Here is a 16,385-nt window from a genome sequence, read left to right on the forward strand (position 1 = left end):
TTTCTTTTCTTTTCCTTTTTTTCTTTAAGCCTCACCCAGAGACATGCTTATTGGTTCCAGAGAGAGGAAGGGAGAGACTGAGAGAAACATTTATCCGTTGCCTCCTATACTTGCTCCGACCAGGGATCAAATCCGATGGGGGATCGAGTCAGCCAACCTAGGTATATGCCTTGACTGGGGATTGAACCTGCAACCTTTTTGGTGCATGGGAGGACACTCCAACAACCGAGCCACCCAGCCTGGCCAGCAAGTTTTTCGTATGGCTCTTCCAGGTCTGCCTGCTTGCATTGTACGCTCACTTCCTCAGGACAGACAGGGAAGAGCCAGTCACACTCTCCCATTTAACTGCGCATGGGAAGCATCAGGCCCCTTTAGAACATCTGTTTTCAGCTCTTTTCAGACACCCCTCACCTTTGGCAGAGGCCTCAGCGCATGAGGTCAAGCAGAACTGACTACGGTCTGGGCTCCACCACTTAACTAGCTTTGTGACTCTTGGCAAATTGTTTAATTTCTCAGAGCCTGTTTCCGCGTCTGCAAAGTGAAAGTGGTAACAGCACCTACCTCTTAGAATTGCTGTGACGCCTACAAAAACCGGCCCATGTAAAGTGCTTAGCACACACAGTGCGTGGCACACAGAATGTGCTTTATAAATGGTCATTGTGGTCTAATACTGTTCTGATCACCCATCGTACAGGGCCCTGGCCTAAGCAGGGAATAAGCACCAGTTTGGATCCATCGTTCTTTAGATATATTTATGTCCCCTGCATACTGGAACCCAGCGTGTGATCCCTCTGCCAGCACCATCACTCCGGGAGGGCTGCCTCTTCAGCCCTCCTGTGGTCTCTGTTGTCACCCACTAAGCAGCTTCTTCCTCACGCTGTCTGCCTGCCTGTCCTGTGGTTCTTTTTTTCCTCACCATCGGTCTTACCAAAAGTTCTACCTATACTCACACCTCCATTGTTGTTTTTTCCCCCCTCTCTTTTAAATATATTGATTTCTTTATTGATTTCAGAGAGGAAGGGAGAGAGAGAGAGAAACATCAACAATGAAAAAGAATAATTGATCGGCTGCCTCCTGCACCCCCCATTGGGGATGGAGCTCGCAACCCAGGCATGTGCCCTTGGTCAGAATCGAACCTGGAACCCTTCAATCTACAGGCCAACGCTCTATCCACTGAGCCAAGCCGGCTAGGACACCACCTCCATTTCTTGATTTCTGCACTCAGCAACTATATAATCTGTGTCATAGTCACCAAGTACCTGCCTTTGTAAATCTCAATCCCCATCATAGTTGACTTCCCTGTAGCATTGGACCCTGAAGCTGCCTTCCCCCAGCTTCAGTTAACAAGTGAACCCTCCTATATCTATCTATCTATCTCTCTCTCTCTCTCTCTCTCTCTCTCTCTCTCTCTCTCTCTCTCTCTCTCTCTGACTCAGGCTTCCTCACCATTATCCTTTGCTTGGTATCCTCCTTCTTTCTGTTACTTTTAGTCTCAGCGCATAGAGTTGGCACTCAGCAGGTATTCATTGAGTAACATAATAGATGGTAGCAACTAGAGCATCATCTTAAATTCCTCACTGAGTTTTAACCCTTGGATCTGATTTAATTTTTTGTTCTGTTTTTTGTTTGTTTGTTTTTTAATCAAATCTATCTGTTCACTCATTTATTCCCCTCTCTCTCTTCTCATTGCCACTACTGCTAGTCTAGGCCAGGTACTAAGGGGTTATAGCAGCAAGGCCTCTGTCACACAACTCCAGGGGGTGCTGCTTACCTTGTAGCCTGCAAATGACACCTCTTGCAATAGTGCAGCCCACCCACTGCCTGCATGCACATTCACTGCCCCCGGTGCACCTTACAGGTCCTCCTCATTCTCTTCCCAGAAGAGCCATTCTCCTGCTCAGAAATCATCAGAGCCTTTGCTTGGCTGAATCCTTATTGCATTCAAGGCTTTCTTGTGTGTTCACAACCTCCTCCCAAACCCCTTGAGCCCGTATCTTTATATCACACTGGGCAAATTGTTTAACTTCTCCGAGCCCGTTTCCTCATCTATAAAACGAAAGTGGTAGCAGCACCTACCTCAGACCTTAGGATGACAGTGCATGTAAAGTGCCTGCCCAGACTGAGGCCCTCCAGCCTGGACAATACTACCTTTCTCTCCTTCCCCACTCTCGGATCTTGGTTCATGCTGTTCCCTTTTTCCCACTCCACATTTCCTGTTACCTGTTGAAATTCTATTCCTCCTTCAATCCTCAGATGAAACTCCATCTCCCCTGTGAAGCTCTCCCTGATTCCCCCCAGGAGGACTTAATCTCTCTTTGCTCGGTGTTCCTGTGGCACTGATTTATACTTCATTTGTGACACTTACATCGCATCTCATGTTACACTTATTTCTGGACTTGTTCCTCCACGGTACTGTGAACTCCTTAGAATAGGGTATCCTATCTTCAGCTCAGTTTAGTAAGGTGGTCAGGGGGCTCAGGAGGGAACAAATGCCCCATCCCATCGTGTACAAGGCAGTGGAGTGGAGAAGCCAGTGGTGTGAAGGGCGAGTGAGAAGAGAAGGACAGGATGCTGTGGGAGCATATGCTTGGGGACGTGGCCTTGTCCGGAGCGCCGTGTTCAGTTCTGCCTCTCCAGGGACAAGCAGCACCTTACAAGTAGGAGGTCTTGTATGAAGCTTGACTTCCAGCGCCAGCGACTGCCCCTGTCCGAAAGCCTGTTCTCCCTGCCACCTCCTTTAGAGTAGGCTGCTCAGGCCCAGGCACCGAGGGCCTGCTGTGGTTTGACCAAGGCTGGGGTTGCTGTTGCCCCTTTAAGAACAGGCCCCACATGAACCACTGCTGGCGGCCCTGCCTCCTGTCAGCCTTCTTCCTCCAGCCTCACAGCCACAGGAGGATTTCTCAGCAGAGGAAAAATTCCCCCCTTCCCTTCTCCCCCCCCACTTTAATGCCCGGGGCCCTTCACTTCCATAATTCTTCATTTTCCAGCCTTGAACGTAAGCCAGACACATCTGTCTGGCCATATGCGTGAACCCTGGAGTCTGTGCCGAGGTGGCTGTAAAACAGGGCCGGTGAAGGCCCTTCTGGGAGAGCACACACATGTGTGTGCCCTCGGGCCATTGGCTCCCTGCCCAGAACCACGGGGCTGCAGCGCTCCAAACCCATGTTAACCTTTTCTTATTTTTCCTCTTTTTGTTTACTTTAAAGGGGGAAAATCCCAAGGAAAAGGTATAAATTGTCCTGGGAGTGGGGGAGAGGCTCCTAGCTAGAGAGGCCATTATTGTTGGCAGGTACCTGGGTCACACTAATACAATAAGGAAGAGAAGAGCATCGAGTGAATTAAGATGGGAGAGATGGGCTGTAAATTACACTGCTCTGAACTCCATCAGTCTCCAGGGGTGTTAACCGAGAGGTGTAAGGCAAGTCCCCAGCTCCCAGCGCCTTTTACAGATGCAGCAAAACAGGAACCACACATGTTTGGGGAGGGGGATAAGAAGATGGGGTTGAAAAAAATCCTCCTGGCCCCCATGACGGCTATAAAGTCCAACTGAGATCTGGAGCTGTAGCCACACCCCCACTTCCCTGCTTGAACCTAGACCCCTGGCCCCAAGCTCATCTGTGGGGCTGGGGGAGGTGGGGCCTGGCCTCCCTCCGTACCTCACAGCCTGTCCTTCCCTGCTTCCGGCATTGCACAGAGGCTGGTAAGTGGGGCCGACTGGAGGTCAGAAAAGGGGTGTGGGCAGCGCTCAGGGCCTGTGCAGCTGGAGGCCCGGCTCCCAGGCAGGCCCCTGGATGCTAGGGGGCCAAATCCGCCCACCTGGGCTTTGAGGTCACCCTCTCGAGCTCAGCCTTGGCTTTGCTTGTTGCCTGAGACAGCTGTCTTCATGTTGGGTTGGTTCTGACCACCTTGCCACTTCCCACCTTTCCAGTTCTTTTCATTCCCATTGCCTTTCTTGGGAGGTGTCCAGAGACCACAGCAGGGTACATAGTTTGTCTGGGAAATTGGTCAGAAGTGTTTCATTCCTAAGCAGGCCCCCTGTGCACAGCAGTCACTGAAAATCCTCCTCCAGGCATGAGGCGTGGCTCTTGGCACCTCGTACTGGCCCTGGCCCTGTGAACCCCCGCCTCCTCTCTGCCTCCATGAAGCTTTGCTGTGATTTGTGCTGCTGTCGGGCGGGGTCAGGCTTCCTGAGCAGTTGCAAACATCCCACCTGAAACATAACAGGCTCTTCCTCTGGCCACAGCTATTGTTTCCCTTCGCATTATGGCCACAGTCTTGCTCTGAAGCCAGCAATGACATGTGTTCTGAAAATAGCTTCACTCCCCTGTCCCCTTCCCACCCACCCACCCTCCTGAAGATGCGGTCACTCCTTTGTGATGGCCCCAGGAGTTTTACTCTAAATATAGCTGCAGCCCATTCACACTGCCACCCAGCTGGAGGGGGGGCACTGTGGAACAATGGGGCATGCACAGAGCCCCCCACACCTGTATGGAAGCTAGCGGAAGACAGACACTCAGCCCTGGCTCCTAGCTGTCGGAGGCAGGGTGGGAGCCAGTGCAGACTACCAGGCCAGGGGCACGTTCACACCAGGGCAGGAAAGCACATCAGTCTGTGGAGTCGGGCAACCGCCCTCCTCACTCAAACCTGTTCCAGAGCCTTTTCCAGGTTCTCCGCAAACTATGGCCTGGGCCTCCGGTTTGCTTCAGCTTCTCGTCTCCCTGGCTCCCCAGCACCCACAGGGTTCTATTCTCTCACAGCACTGGCAGCCTGTTGGCTGGAATACCTTAGGCCGCTGCTTGGAGCAAGTTCAGAGGTGTCATGCTCAGGCCCTGTCACTCGCTTACTATTGTATTAAGAAAGGGCACTCCCTAACAGGTTTGGCTCAGTGGATAGAGCGACGGCCTGCAGACTGAGAGGTCCCGGTTTCGATTCCAGTCAAGGGCACCTTGGTTGTGGGCACATTCCCAATAGGGGGGGTGCAGGAGGCAGCTAATCAATGTTTCTCTCTCATCGATGTTTCTAACTCTCTATCCCTCTCCCTTCCTCTCTGTAAAAAATCAGTAAAGTATATTTTTTAAAAAAGGCCAAAACCGGTTTGGCTCAGTGGATAGAACGTTGGCCTGCGTACTGAAAGGTCCCAGGTTCGATTCCGGTCAAGGGCGTGTACCTTGGTTGCGGGCACATCCCCAGTAAGGGGTGTGCAGGAGGCAGCTGATCGATGATTCTCTCTCATCGATGTTTCTAACTCTCTATCCCTCTCTCTTCCTCTCTGTAAAAAATTAATAAAATATATTTTTTTAAAAAGAAAGTAAGAAAGGGCACACTTCTTGGGCATTCTCAGAATAAAATTGACTTGTTAGATAAAAGTCAATCTTTTTAAAAAATAATTTTTTTTAACAAATTACTTTATTTTTTTAAATATCTTTTATTGATTTTTTACAGAGAGGAAGGGAGAGAGATAGAGAGCCAGAAACATCGATGAGAGAGAAACATCGACCAGCTGCCTCCTGCACACCCCCTACCGGGGACGTGCCCGCAACCAACGTACATGCCCCTGACCTGGAATCGAACCTGGGACCTTTTAGTCCGCAGATCGACACTCTACCACTGAGCCAAACCGGTTTCGGCTAAAAAATAAATTTTTATTGATTTCAGAGAGGAAGGGAGAGGGAGATAGAAACAAAGCCCACACTAGGTATCTAGCCCGCAACCTGGGCATGTGCCCTGACTGGGAATCAAGCCATGACCTCCTAGTTCATAGGTCAATGCTCAACCACTGAGCCATGCCAATCAGGCTAAAATTCAGTCTTTATAGTGCCTTCAACCCTGAGAGTATGTGATTTAAGCTCACTGAGTACCTGTGATATATCAATCTATATGCAAGGTGTTGTTAAAGAAACTCTAAGAAAAGGCAACTCTCCTTAAGCTCCTTACAGTCTAATTTGAAAATAAGATCAGTCCTCATAAAACTGTCAGAAATAGCAAGGAAGTCATCATGCTTACAACTTTAAAAATGAGCCCTAGCCTGTTTGGCTCAGTGGTTAAAGCATCAGACTGTAGGCTGAAGGATCCCAGGTTCGATTCTGGTCAAGGGCACATGCCTGGGTTTCGGGCTCAGTCCCCAGTTGGGGGCGTGCAGGAGGCAGCCGATCAGTGATTCTCTTTCATCATTGATATTTCTATCTCTCTCTCTCCCTTCCTCTCTGAAATCAATAAAATGTATATACTTTTTAAAAAATGAAACCAAGTAGCCCTGGCCAGCTAGCTCAGTTGTTTGGAATGTCGTCCCAATACACCAAGGTTTTGGGTTCAATTCCAGATCAGGGCACATACAGGAAGTAACGAGTGAATGCATAAATAAGTGGAATAACAAATTGAAATTTCTCTCCCTCTCTCTAGAATCAATACATAAAAGTTTAAAGAAAGGGTATGTTAAGCTCTATGATACTGACTTTGGGCCTCTAGAGAAGGGATCCTAATCACAACTTTCTCATGAGCACCAGACTTCGGTGCTCAGTGTCCTGCTCCCCGGGGCGGCTGCTTGCTTTCTAGAGCAAATGCAGTATCTGCTCCCTTTGGTTTCTACAGCTCAAGAAGGAATTGCCTCCTGTGCTATTGGTGGTTATCTTACCAACTCCTATTTTTTATTTCATTTCTGTTTTTTATTTTTAAAAGTACCAATACGTAGTTAAAATCAACAACAGGAGTACCAGGAGTCTCATATAGAAATGAACAGCCCTCTGCCTGGCCCCTTCCCCTCCAGCTCTGCTCCCTAGTGGTTTCCCCAGATATTTACCCTCCTGGTTCTATAGAAGTTGGAAAATGGAGCAGGGCAGGAAGAAAGGAAACTGAGCTTTGTTTAGCTGCTAATACATGTATCAGCCGCTTTGCTAGATGCTTTAACATACGAGGTGACTGTGGAAATTTGCTATGTTAACAAAACTCGTTTCTGGTGAAGACACTGCTCTGCCCGCCCAGAGAGACCCAGGAGTAAATTAGTCCCTCGCCCTGGAGAAGAAAGGAAGCAGCCTCCCTCCCGGAGGAGCGCTAAGGAGAAGGAACACCTAGGGTCTTACGAACCGGTCTCCACTCCCAGAATTCCTTTGTGAACTAATTGCATTACCTTTATTTGTAATTCTGAGTGTCTCAGTTTTCAGTGGGTTAGCATCCCCAAATCATCTCCAGTGTCTAGAAGAAGGAAGTTAGCCCCAGCTGGTTTGGCTCAGTGGATAGAGCTACAGATTAAAGGGTCCCAGGTTCAATCCTGGTCAGGGCACAAACTGGGATTGTGGCTCGATCCCCAGTAGGGGGTGTGCAGAAGACAGCCAATCAAAGATTCTCATCATTGGTTTTTCCATCTCTCACTCTCGCTTCCTCTCTGATATCAATAAAAATAAATTAAAAATAAAGAAATTTTAGCCTCTAAAAGAGCCGCTCCTGGGAACCCACAGTTGTCAGTTTCCTCATTGGATGTTATTGTGGATTCTCTCTCTCCCAGTTCCCACCAGCTTGCTGAAGGACACTCCATTGCTTCAGAGAAAGCTGGTTACTTAGCTCGTCCCAGAAACAGAATTAAGTTTTCTCTTTCACACTTTATTACAACTTAGTCCTTATTGCCACCAGTCTGATCCAAAGTATTAAAGCTTTCCCTTCTTCCCAGTTCATAGTCCTAGGACCACTGTAGCCAGTCTAAGCTCCTGTGCAGCTCTCCTTCCGGGTCAGCACACTGGATTCCAGGCCAGGGCCAGTCTGTCTGAATCACAGCATTCCAGTTGTGCCCCCCTCACCCCCTACCAGAGGCTTCTGCAGCTTTTTACTCATACAAACAAAAATAAATCTCACTACCGGCCTCTGAACTCCACAGCAGCATGCTTCCCCTTCTCCCCAAGCGTCCCAGGCTGTGACTGGGGACTTGGCACTCTCCCCACCGACATCACTTTTTCACTCCCTGCGCATCCTGTGTCCTTCTCTCACCGTGCGACCCAGAGATCGGAATGGGACGTGACGGCCGGCACAGGCGCCGTGCACAGCTGCCAGGAATCTGACGGGTAAAATCTGGAAAAGTTGGGAGGGCAAATGCTAAACACACACACACACACACACACACACACACACACACACACCGCCACTCAGAGAGGGCCGGAAACACAGACACCCACAGAAAGGGCTTGCAGACGCCCGATCCTTTCTTAGTCTGCCCTTCTTTGGAGGAGACTGGGTCAGTCTCATGACCAATGTATGAACCCCCTCGCCCCCAGAAGCCCACTGGTACCCCAGGAGGAGAGAGATCAGCTTCATTTTATCTCCTTCACTCCATGAGGGCATGTGGGGAACAGGAAGCAGTTGTGTGGTGACTCACTGGGCAGAGCCAGGTTAAGGGAAGTTGTCTGCGGGTGTCCCTGGGACCGGATGATGGCAGTACAGCTCTGACCACCCTCAAACAGCTTGATCCCACCCCACCCCTGGGGAACCAACAAGGCTGCCACTTCCCTAAGAGGCTGTGGCCTCTGTTCACCTTTCTGGCCCAGAGCCAGAGCTCAGAGAACTCGGACTGCTTCCCTTGACCCTGCTCCTAGATTTTGCTTCTGTCCTGTCATCAGAACACACAAGTAGCTCAGCTAGCCCCCAGTTTCCCTTGGCCAACTGGCCTAAAGACCCTTCTGCCGGCCAAAACCGGTTTGGCTCAGTGGTAGAGCATCGGTCTGGGGACTGAAAGGTCCCAGGTTCGATTCTGGTCAAGGGCATGTACGTTGGTTGCGGGCACATCCCCGGTAGGGGGTGTGCAAGAGGCAGCTGGTCGATGTTTCTCTCTCATCGACGTTTCTAGCTCTCTATCTCTCTCCCTTCCTCTCTGTAAAAAAATCAATAAAATATATTAAAAAAAAAAAAAAAAGACCCTTCTGCCTGTTGCCAGCTCTCAATGTCTGATGGGATAAGGTCTTAGGAGCTCCTTCACAGTCAAAACTGACAGCCAGTTCCACTTCCTTAGAGGCAAACCAGGCCGGAGAGTCATTTCTGGAGACAGAAAAACTGAGATGTGAAAGGAGTCAGTGGGGCCGTGGCATAGATGCCCTGCTCAGTTAGGGCCCTGAGGCCCTGTCACCACAAACGGCATTGCTCCTGTTGCTTCCTCACCAGTGTCGGTGCTTATTCTGTCCCTCTCACCCAGAAAGATACTTCCGGGCTTGTGACACTGAGAAAACCATTCCTGGCAGTGGGAAAGCTGGGCAGAGAACTCCAGGAGCTGGGACAGTGAGGACCAGGGATGTGGATGCTCCTGCAGTTTATTCCAGAGGAGAAATAGTGGAGGGTTGTTAACTGCACCTGAGGGGGGACCCTGTGCTGTTCTTACAGAATATCCAAGCCGTTACACGTTATATGTCAGTTACATCTCGATAAAAAATTAAGTATTTAAAAATGCCCAGGCTGAGATTGGCAGAATGTCTGTCACCCTCTAGTTGGCAGCCCCATGGGGAGAGACAATGACCCAAGTCCCCTGGGAAGGTGGCCAGCAGCAGTGGCACTTTCTCTGAATGAGGTGAGAGCAATAGTCCCAGCAGACAGGGCCTCTCAGCCGAATTTCTCATGCTTGCCAGCGTTCTGTGGCTTGTGCCTTCCACCAGCTGTGGTGGCAGTGGCAGCAACGACTTACTCATAGGGAGAGGTCCCCAGCAGGTCACAGAGAAGCCACCCCCAGCATTCAAAGGCATGCCCTTTCAGTTTTACTGTCATTGCCAGTGAAACCTGAGCACCTTCCTCACTGACTGTTAGTGGCCAGGGCCAGCACTGTGGGCCCCATCTCACTTGGCACGCACATCTTCTCCCCAGCCCTGTGCCTGTGCCTGTGGCCCTGTGAGCCATGAGAGGGCGTGACAGGGCTGGGACCTGCTCTCCAGGCCCTCGCCAGGTTTGTGTCAGTGCCCTCCAGCTCTGTACACTGGGAGCACGCCATCTGGGCAGATGCCAGCAAATCATTTTGGTTCTTGGCCATGGCCCCCAGAAGAGGAAGCCACACAATAGTGACCTTGCTCTGTAGTGACAGGCATACCCACAGCCACTGCCACACATAAGGCTCTGTCAGACTGGAGAAAATTGGCTTTTCCCAGATGTGCATGGAGCTTCCCTGAAAGATGTGCACAGTCGTAAGACTCACAGGCACGAGGCGTTGCTTTCCAAGATGTGGTACGCAGGCCACAGGTGCTACACGAGATGGCTTTTCAGTGATGATGCATAAGGGGCACTTAAACTTTCCGTTATGGGAATTTAGTTTGCACTAGTAAATGTGTGATTTGGCTGTCAAACCCCTGGTACCATGGATGTCGTTGCTTAAAAAGAGGCTAAGTGCCCTGGCCAGGTAGCTCAGAGTGTCGTCCTAGTATGCCAAGGTTGCAGGTTCAATCCCTGGTGAGGGCACATACAAGAAGTAACTGATGAATGCATAAATAAGTGGAACAAGAAATAGATATTTCTCTCTCCCTTTCTACAATCAATAAAATACCTTGCTGGCATGGCTCAGTGGTTGAGTGTCGACCTGTGAACCAGGAGGTCACAGTTTGATTCCCAGTCGGGGCACATGTCTGGGTTGCAAGCTCAGTCTCTGGTGTGGGGTGTACAAGAGGCAGTCAGTCAGTGATTCTCTTTCATCACTGATGTTTCTGTTGCTCTCTCCCTCTCCTTCCCTCTCTGAAATCAATAAAAAATATATATTAAAAAATAAAATACATTGGTTTTTTTTTAAAAAAAGAGGCTAAGCAAAAGATGAGTTGACTTAAAGTCAATTTAAAGAAAAACATCATGCCAAAACCGGTTTGGCTCAGTGGCTAGAGCGTCAGCCTGTGGACTGAAAGGTCCTGGGTTTGATTCCGGTCAAAGGCATGTACCTTGGTTGCGGGCACATCCTCAGTGTGAGGTGAGCTGGAGGTAGTTGATCGATGTTTCTCTCTCATTGATGTTTCTAGCTCTCTATCCCTCTCCCTTCCTCTCTGTAAATAATCAGTAAAATATATTAAAAAAAGAAAGAGGAAAACATCAGGTAAGTAAAAGTGTAGGTTGTACAGAGTTATGGCAGAGGAGTGCAAGTAGAACACAAAAGACTAATATTTAGGAGACACTGCAGGGGAAGGGGGAGCAGGGGATTGGGAGTTGGCAGTTCTGATCAATCTTGAGTTTTTCTCTGTGCAAACATGCGGATCAGGCCCTAATCTGTCACCCCGTGTGGACTCCTACTTCTGTGGGAGACTTTGAGATTAATTATGAGTTGTCAGCATCACTTTTTTTGTGTAGCCTTTGAATTTAGCTTTTTTTTTTTTTTTTTTTTTTAACCACACATGGTGAAATAAATTGAAATACAAATTGTTTCGGAGATATATATATATATATATATATATATATATATATATATATACACACACACACACACACACACACACATATATAATATATAAAGTATCTGAATTGAGAAAGAACCAGACACGCCCTTAAAGATTTTTAGCACAAGGCCTTACTTTCAGAGCCTGTTATTTTGAATACCATCAGGTCTTTTCTCAGTCCTAGGCAGGGTTTCAGTCACGCCCATTCCCTGGGCCATTTGGTCTATGTCCATTTTTATTGCAGTGTTTTGCCCAGCCCGTGGGCCTGTCCCTCAGGCCTGACAGGGGCTAGCTGTTCCTCTGGAGGGGAAAGAGGTTCAGGGGGCAGGATGCTGACACACTGTGGAGTCAGGGCCTGGCTCACTCACCCTCCTGCCTGCTCACTCTTTGGCTCACTCACCGTTCTGTGTCCCTGTAGGCTGTCCTGGAGGACCACAGTCAGATGAGGCAGATGGAGCTCGAGATCAGACCCTTGTTCCTTGTACCAGACACCAACGGCTTCATTGACCACCTGGCCAGTCTGGCACGGCTTCTGGAGAGCAGGAAGTACATCCTGGTGGTGCCCCTCATCGGTGAGTCATGCCAGAGCAGCCCTGCACGTGCACAGCAGCCCCCTCTACACACGTCCCCAGCCCAGTGGCCGGGCAGGCAGAGCCCTGCTGTGTGTGTAAGACAGGATTTGCAGAGAAGTAGGGAATGTGTGGGGCAAGGAAAATTGTTTAATAATCAAAGCAGTTCAAATTATTATGGCTGATCCGTGGCTTAAACTGCTTGAGCAAATGTACTCCTGTGTCCCAGCAACCAGAGGCTGCATGAGCCCAGCCCTTGTTTTTATCCTTATAAAGCTTGCAGTAAAACAGCAAAGCTGGTTCCCGTTATTGGTAAACACTCAGCCCTGGCAGATAACGGCAGTGCTGCTGGGTGGTCTGGCAGGGAGGCTGGGAGGATTTTGAAGTGGTTAGATGCCTTTGGTCTGATTGTCTTGTAGCTTTTCATGATCATTCTGTTGGTTCGAGGTAGCATTCTTCTGGCCAATGTCACCCTAAGGCCAGGCTGACAGAAACCCTCCAGAGCAAGCCCTTGGCTCATGCCTGTGGATTCCTGCCACTTGGGCCCTTACCACTGTCTGGTCATTGGTGCTGGTGCAGGGTCAGCATCTCAGAACCCAGCTAGCTCGCTTCCATCCTCAGGCCAGAGGAGCCCAGCTGGGCTGTCTCCAGGAGACTGTCTAGGCACCCTGAGTTCTGGAGCTCTGTGGTAGGTCAGGCCCGGGATGGGCTCTGGGCTCGGGGCTCCCGTCTAATCTAACTGATACGGCTAATGTAGCTGAGGGGGGAGAGGGTCTGAGAAAGGATTGGGAAGCCCAGGGTTGTGTTAATGTCCTTCTCAGCAGCCATTTGGAGCAAGTTTGGGATCCCTGTCCTCTGGAAAAGCCACCAGACTGGCAGTCAGCCTGCCAAGCCACCTCTGACATCCATGCCAAGATGTTCCATTGGGCCTTCCCTCCCAGTCCCAAGTGTCTTAGTGCCAGATGAGGGTGGAAACAAAGGGCAGGAAACATCCGCCCCTGCAGAGGCTATAGAACCCTGGGGGGTTGTGGGAAACACGTTAGCACCACCTGAGAATGTTGGCACTGAAGCAGCCCTCGTCCCGCCTCCACCCTCCCTGTCTTCCTTCCCCCTCCCCGTGTGGCCTGGCCAGAACCTCTTAAACCCAGGCTCTTAGACCTAAGGAGAGGATTTCTCTTCTTCAGAAGGCAGAGCAGCAAGATCATCCTGTTGTTCCAACTCCCCTCTTCCCTCGCTGGGTCCTGGGTGGGACAGCTTTCAGGATAATGCATCTCTGTGCTTTCCCACCAGGAGATTTTCACGGGGGAAGAAAGTAAGTTGGGCATCTTTTTTGCTAGATGATCAGGAAATGGTGTAACTGAGAGAGGTGACACCATCCCAGGCTACAGAGCTTTTGTTCATCAGCATGAACTGGGCCCCTATTATGTAAATGATCTTAGTCTCTGGTGCTCCAGTGAATGGCAGGGCTACCTACAGTCCTTGGTTTGGAGAAGCTAATGGTTCTGTGGAGAAAGCCAGATTTAGTGAGAGGGAGCAAATATATGCGAAAACCCAGAGGATACATGCCGAATAAATAGATGGCCCCGAGGGGCGTTGGGAAATGACAACTCTGTTAAAACAGTCCAGGCCAGCCTCTTTGAACCTTTCTCGGCTGGGCAGGGCCTTGGACTCTCAGGGGCTGTCTAGGGAGCTCCTGTTTAATGAGGCTCCCTCAGTAGACTCCCACCCCATGTCCAGAGCACAAAGGGTTAAGCCAACAGCCTTGCCTGCTTGTTTCTTGTGCTCTTTAACCTGCTCCGTGCTCCTTAGGCCTGACCCCAGCGTTGAGAAGCCCCGCCTGGTGCAGAAGCACAAACAAGCTTCCCCTTTGAAGCCTGTTTAGTTTGGAAGCAGGAAAGCAGATTTTGGGATGGAATACCAGTTTTTTGTGTTTGATGTTCTGTTTTCTGTACCGTATACCCATCTACCACTATTCCCCAACATCAACCATACATTGTGTGGACACTGTAGCCTCAGGTTGCTGAAAGCATGGGCATCGTGTGTGTGTGTGTGTGTGTGTGTGTGTGTGTGTGTGTGTATGTGTGTTCCCACATGGGCCTTTTCCAGAAAGTGTCTCTGAATACCCAGACAGTGAGTGCCAGGCTCACCATGGAACAGCAAGCTCATGCTGATTCCCCAAGCCATGAATCATTGCACCGAGGAGAGGCCTCAGACCCCAAACTCTCCCAGAGCCCCCAAGGAGTGCATATTTCCCACTTGACCTCAGGCTTTTGGCTGGAATTTTGGAAAGAATCTTCACCAGAAAATGAAGCCGTGTCCCAGACACATAGGCAGGCAGGCAGGCAGACAGGCACACACACACACACACACACACAGGCACACATGCACACACGTGCAGCATCAGAGGAGGTGAATGTGCCAAGGGCATGGTTTGGGGGAATACCAGGGCTCTTGCAATGACCACTGAGGCCATGACTACTGAGTTCCTCTGGGTAACCTCCCTGCCCTCTGCTGGGGCAAGGGGCAAGAACTTTGCCCCCTCTTGAACTGCTGTGGGTGGGGGCCCATGTGGGAGAGGAAGAGTGCTCCATACCCTTACCTCTCCTGAGGAACCCTTTCAACTTGATCCTATAACTAAGGAATGCAATAGAGGGGCCAGGTTCCTTCCTCTGACTACAGCAGCCCCAGAAAATCCCCGTAACTTCCTCCCAGGAGAAGCTCAGTGCCTGGAGGAAGAGGCAGAAAAAGGAGAGAGCACTGTGGAAAGTCTGGGATGCTACTTGCCTCCCAAGGTCATCCACTTTCCCTGGAAGACTCTTGGGGGCAGATGGATCCTGTGGTCTGGAAGGGGCCGGCTGGGAAAGTGAGGCCTAGGGCAAAGATGAACGTAATTGCCGATTGCTGCTGCTGACGCTTTGTGGAACTGTGTCTCCTCAGTGATCAATGAGCTGGATGGCCTGGCCAAGGGTCAGGAGACAGATCACCGGGCTGGGGGCTATGCCCGTGTGGTGCAGGAAAAGGCCCGGAAGTCCATTGAGTTCCTTGAGCGGCGATTTGAGAGTCGGGACTCTTGCCTGCGGGCCCTGACCAGCCGTGGCAACGAACTCGAATCCATCGCCTTCCGCAGTGAGGACATCACTGGCCAGCTGGTAAGACCCCCAGCAGAAAGGGAGATAGCCAGCCTTCAGATCAGGGTCCCAAGAGCAGGGGACTAAAAGAAGGTCAGTCAGTGAGCAGCTGAGGGGCAGCCGCCACCGAGGCCCAGCGATGGGAATTCATGTCCTGAAGGTCACTCTTGGCACAGTTGGGCCCGCTGGGCGTGAGGGGAGGGACTCTGGGAGGAGACCCTGACCAACACCCCAGAGGCAGAGTATATCTGTGCCTTCTCTGCCTGGCGCCCCCTCCTGCCCAGAAGCACTCCTCACACTGTCTTCCTCCAGGGTAACAACGATGACCTGATCCTCTCCTGCTGCCTTCACTACTGCAAAGACAAGGCGAAGGACTTCATGCCCACCAACAAAGGTACAGCTTTGCCTCTGCCTCAGGATCACCCATCCCCGGCTTTACCTTGTCCTGCCATCCTCGGCTGCAGGGAAGTTTGAAAAAAGGGAGGTCAGTGCTGAGGCAAGCTCAGTTTCCTGCCCTCTGGCAGTCAGACCCTCGTGTCATGGCTCCCCCACCCCTAGGAGACGTCAGGTGGGCCAAGTAGGGATGGGCCTAGCCCAGGAAGCCAGCCCCAGGCTGTGAGCTTTCCCACTCGGCGTGCATCCATTTCCTTTCTTGGGTCCTCAGTGAGTTCTCTGACAGCAAGAATGTCTCTATGATTCAGTGTAGCTTATTCTGGCCACAGTCTCCTGAGCCCAGCCCTCTGCTCTGAGAGGACAGTCCCCAGTGGTCCCTGCTCTGGGCCATGCTCATCCTCTTAGTTCATCCCTGATGTCTGCCTGTGCCAGGCGTGGGCGGAGGTGCTTCCCCAGCGAGTAGTGGGTTTTTTCTTCTCTCCCTCCTGCAGTAAGCTGCAGTGCTTCACAGGCGGCTGGAGTTGAGAGCGAGAGTTTGAGCTCCTCACTCCACCTGGAACTTCCTGTACAGCCCCCCGGAGTCAGTGAGGCTCAGGTTTTTCTGCTCCTGACTCCCAGGAGTCTGACATTGCTTTTGGAAGGAATTCTAGGACCACCTAACTCAGTGTCATCTGCAGAGCTGATATTCTCACCATTTGTGTATGTAGTCTCTTGTCATTGTCTTTTAGTTGTCACCCACCTCTGCTCATTTTCCTAATCATGGCTTCCAGGCTGCTCTGGGGACTGACTTCTTTCCTACTGCTCCTCCCACCCACGTTAGTGCAGCCTTCACTCCTGCCTCAGCCTCCGTACCAGGGGTTGATATGAGTCCACACTGCTCTTCTTCAGACAGGTCCTACCACATGGCTTGCACCTACTGCCCCTTA

At 50.7% G+C, this 16,385-nt stretch overlaps 1 protein-coding gene across 8 annotated transcripts in view; it reads left to right on the forward strand.

The window, feature by feature from the left end:
• Positions 1–16,385, forward strand: part of SMG6 (SMG6 nonsense mediated mRNA decay factor) — a 220,618-nt gene that overhangs the window by 200,478 nt on the left and 3,755 nt on the right. For 7 of the 8 annotated variants that reach the window (XM_045570988.1, XM_045570989.1, XM_045570992.1 and 4 more), the window contains 3 exons: positions 11,788–11,941; positions 14,876–15,087; positions 15,379–15,460. In XM_045570988.1, the coding sequence (XP_045426944.1) occupies positions 11,788–11,941; positions 14,876–15,087; positions 15,379–15,460 (448 nt within the window). Of the gene's footprint in view, positions 1–7,864; positions 8,049–11,787; positions 11,942–14,875; positions 15,088–15,378; positions 15,461–16,385 lie in introns of those variants that run through there. The other variant, XM_036408514.2, reaches the window with a different exon arrangement.

The sequence above is a fragment of the Pipistrellus kuhlii genome, unplaced genomic scaffold (assembly GCF_014108245.1).
Source record: "Pipistrellus kuhlii isolate mPipKuh1 unplaced genomic scaffold, mPipKuh1.p scaffold_m20_p_39, whole genome shotgun sequence".
In the NCBI taxonomy this organism is placed as follows: Eukaryota; Metazoa; Chordata; class Mammalia; order Chiroptera; family Vespertilionidae; genus Pipistrellus; species Pipistrellus kuhlii.